Here is a 2,765-nt window from a genome sequence, read left to right as displayed (position 1 = left end):
ATCTCCTCAGTATGGTAATCCAAGTACAAAAATGAAACAGTTACAAATCTACCAGTAACAGATAAACATAATGGACCAAGATTCATTGCCTTTCAAAAGCACCCAAACTGGACTGTCAACAAAATTATCACCGGTCGCGATCTATCTCCAAGTCACATCTTTGGCAAGATTCAGCGAAACCCCACGCTTCCTCCTCATGCAGCTTCAAACGGCCCAGATTCTCCCATCTTTCAGAGATCGCAAAAAACCTGGCTGAAAAAGAAAAAGAAACCCCCAATCTCCAGAGTTCACAAAAAGCTGGTTAAAAACCAAACCCCCAATCTCCCAGGTTTTACAATCTTCCATAAATCACAAAATCCTGATTGCAAACCAAATCCCCAATCTCCCAGGTCTTACAATCTTCCATAAATCACAAAATCCTGATTGAAAACCAAATCCCCAACCTCCCAAGTCTTACAATCTTCCATAATAAACCACGAAAACCTGGGTGAAGACCAAATCCCCAATCTCCCAAGTCTTACAATGTTCCATAAATCACAAAAAATTCTGATTGCAAACCAAATCCCCAACCTCCTAAGTCTTACAATCTTCCATAAATCACAAAATCCTGATTCAAAACCAAATCCACAACCTCCCAGTCTTACAATCTTCTATAAATCACAAAAAACTGGTTGAAAACCAAACCCCAGATCGTCCCTTCCAAGGCCTGGGGGTGCCCGTACGGGAACTTCAAGTAAAACAAACAGGGGGTGTCACAAAATGAATGGATCGCAAAAGGGCATCATACAATTTGCTTAGAGATACTCAACCTTCTAACAGGATTGGAATGTGATCCTCTACTAAAATAAGGCAGTAACACCAGCAACAATGCATGCATATATGTTGACATCACCCGTCCGGTCCGAACGAACAGATATATAGAGATATAACAGCATGCAACGTCACACACCATCACAAAGATAGCATAGTGCTAGGTAGCCAAACTGCAGGTGATAATTAGAGACTGAAGAACAAGCTGGGGCACGATCCATGTTGGGCTTGTCAATTTGCGGCCTTCACTTCAGTGGTGGTTTCCCCTGACGCCAACTCTTCGCTCTTCATGCTGCTGAGAGTAAAGAAGGAAATGGCGAACACCACAAAGACGGCCGTCTTGGAAGTAAACTCTATCACACCCTGAGCTCTTCTTCCATACATCTTAAGGCGCCTGCGGGTAGAGAGAGGTATTATGGAGGTCAAGTGAGATTATAGATAAACTCATGTCAGACAAAGAGGAAATTGATGAAGAAATGGATCCAAGTGTATAGATCCTACTCATAGCCCGTTCGTGGCACAGAAAAAAACTTGTCGCCAGTAGGATCCCCCGCCTTAACTAAGGCATCATTGAACTCCTTCAACCTAAGCACCGCATCAGACACCGCGTCATGGAACGCCTCCGTCTTCTGCTGGATCTCTTGCGCTTGCTGGATTCATGAACACAGATAATAATCAATCAATGTTGTTACTTTGTAGCATCATCAATCATTAAGAGTAAGCGCGATTGTGATTGGTAAATAATAATGATTAAGAAGGATGGATACTGTGGTGCCAGCCAGTAAAGCGAAGCGAGGTTGGATGTGTGCAGAAAGCAAAGCAGCATGCATGTGTAGCGAAGCAGTAACAGAACCTCCGTGTTTTTGACGCAAACATTGCGGGGCGGCGGAGGGGGTAAATAATACCAGCAAGTGCAGGAAGCAGAAGTACACATGTTGCATTGTTAAAGGGATGAGCAAAAAAAAAAAGGTCATCATGCTCAGATCAGGCAGGACAATAAGTAAGGTTGGCAGATGATATGATTTGCAAGCGGCAGTAGGTTGAGGTCAGGATGAACAAGTACAGTAGTTATGAGGATGAGAAGCAAGTGATTTTGCTCTTGTTTCTTCAACTAGTTAGTACAGTAGCTAACACTGGAAGATAGAGACACATGCTTGCTGCTGTTTGTATTGTTGCACAGAAGAATTCGATCATCGCTGGCTACAGTCGTGAGATGATTTGCTCTTGTCTCTGGCTAACAGAACAGAGACATACATGGTGCTATTTTGATTGAACAGTCACAGGCTACCTCGCTGGAGAAAAAAGATGTCAATTTTGGGTCAAGATACCTCTGTGGAGTTGGAGAGGTGGCGGGAGCGCATGAGGCTGCTTGGCACGAGCCGGCGTCCCTCCTCCGCCTGCGCTCGCTGGAGCAGGGAGCCACCGAGCCTCCTCGCCGCGCATCGAACCGCCGCCATCGTCTCCGGCCTGCCAACAATTGATTAGGGATTAGGATAAAAAGAAGTCCGTCACGGATCGCCCCCGCCGGCCGGTCGGCCCGCCGCGGCACCCCAATGCCACACACACACCATCGATCGCGTTGCAGCCGAGGAGATTTCGGTAGGTTTCGGTGAGCGCACCTTGCGGATCTGGGCGTTCCTCGCGCTCGCGCGGCTAGGGTTCCTCGCTCGGCTTCCTGTCGCTTCCGCCTCCGCCGAGAAGAATGAAGGGGGAAAGATGCGGTGCGCCAGGCCCGGCCCAGCTATGCGCTTGTTCTATTTTTCTTTTCATAAAAGAGGCCCGGTTCTTTCTTTCATTTTTTTTCCTTTGGCAGAAGCAGGGCTAGTCTTGAGGGAGAGAATTCTTCTCCATTGCTCTCTAGGGCACATCGTCTACATGTTATGTCAATCATTTTTCTCCATGTCTACAAGAGTGTCCATGATCCCCTGTCAGCCAAGGAATTGGAAATACCGTGT

At 46.6% G+C, this 2,765-nt stretch overlaps 1 protein-coding gene across 1 annotated transcript; it reads right to left on the bottom strand.

Moving 5' to 3' along the window:
- Nucleotides 1-752: 752 nt before the first annotated feature.
- On the bottom strand, nt 753-2,543 carry LOC119313988. The gene is made up of 4 exons (XM_037588956.1): nt 2,430-2,543; nt 2,139-2,277; nt 1,312-1,460; nt 753-1,204 (listed from the first exon to the last, which is right to left on the bottom strand). The coding sequence occupies exons 2-4, from the start codon at nt 2,265-2,267 to the stop codon at nt 1,042-1,044; spliced, it is 441 nt and encodes a 146-aa protein (XP_037444853.1). The 5' UTR covers nt 2,268-2,277; nt 2,430-2,543; the 3' UTR covers nt 753-1,041.
- Between the last annotated feature and the right edge of the window lie 222 nt (nt 2,544-2,765).

Source organism: Triticum dicoccoides, chromosome 1B (genome assembly GCF_002162155.2).
Source record: "Triticum dicoccoides isolate Atlit2015 ecotype Zavitan chromosome 1B, WEW_v2.0, whole genome shotgun sequence".
In the NCBI taxonomy this organism is placed as follows: Eukaryota; Viridiplantae; Streptophyta; class Magnoliopsida; order Poales; family Poaceae; genus Triticum; species Triticum dicoccoides.
The sequence above is the reverse complement of the archived record's forward strand: the minus strand, read 5'-3'. Positions and strand labels throughout refer to the sequence as shown.

Excerpts from the sequence above, each read along its gene's own strand:
- LOC119313988 (XM_037588956.1), bottom strand. The coding sequence starts at position 2,267 with ATGGCGGCGGTTCGATGCGCGGCGAGGAGGCTCGGTGGCTCCCTGCTC. Across the intron at positions 1,461-2,138 it reads ACCTCTCCAACTCCACAGAG|CAAGCGCAAGAGATCCAGCA; the intron begins GTATCTTGACCC and ends TCATGAATCCAG. Across the intron at positions 1,205-1,311 it reads GTGCCACGAACGGGCTATGA|GCGCCTTAAGATGTATGGAA; the intron begins GTAGGATCTATA and ends CTCTACCCGCAG.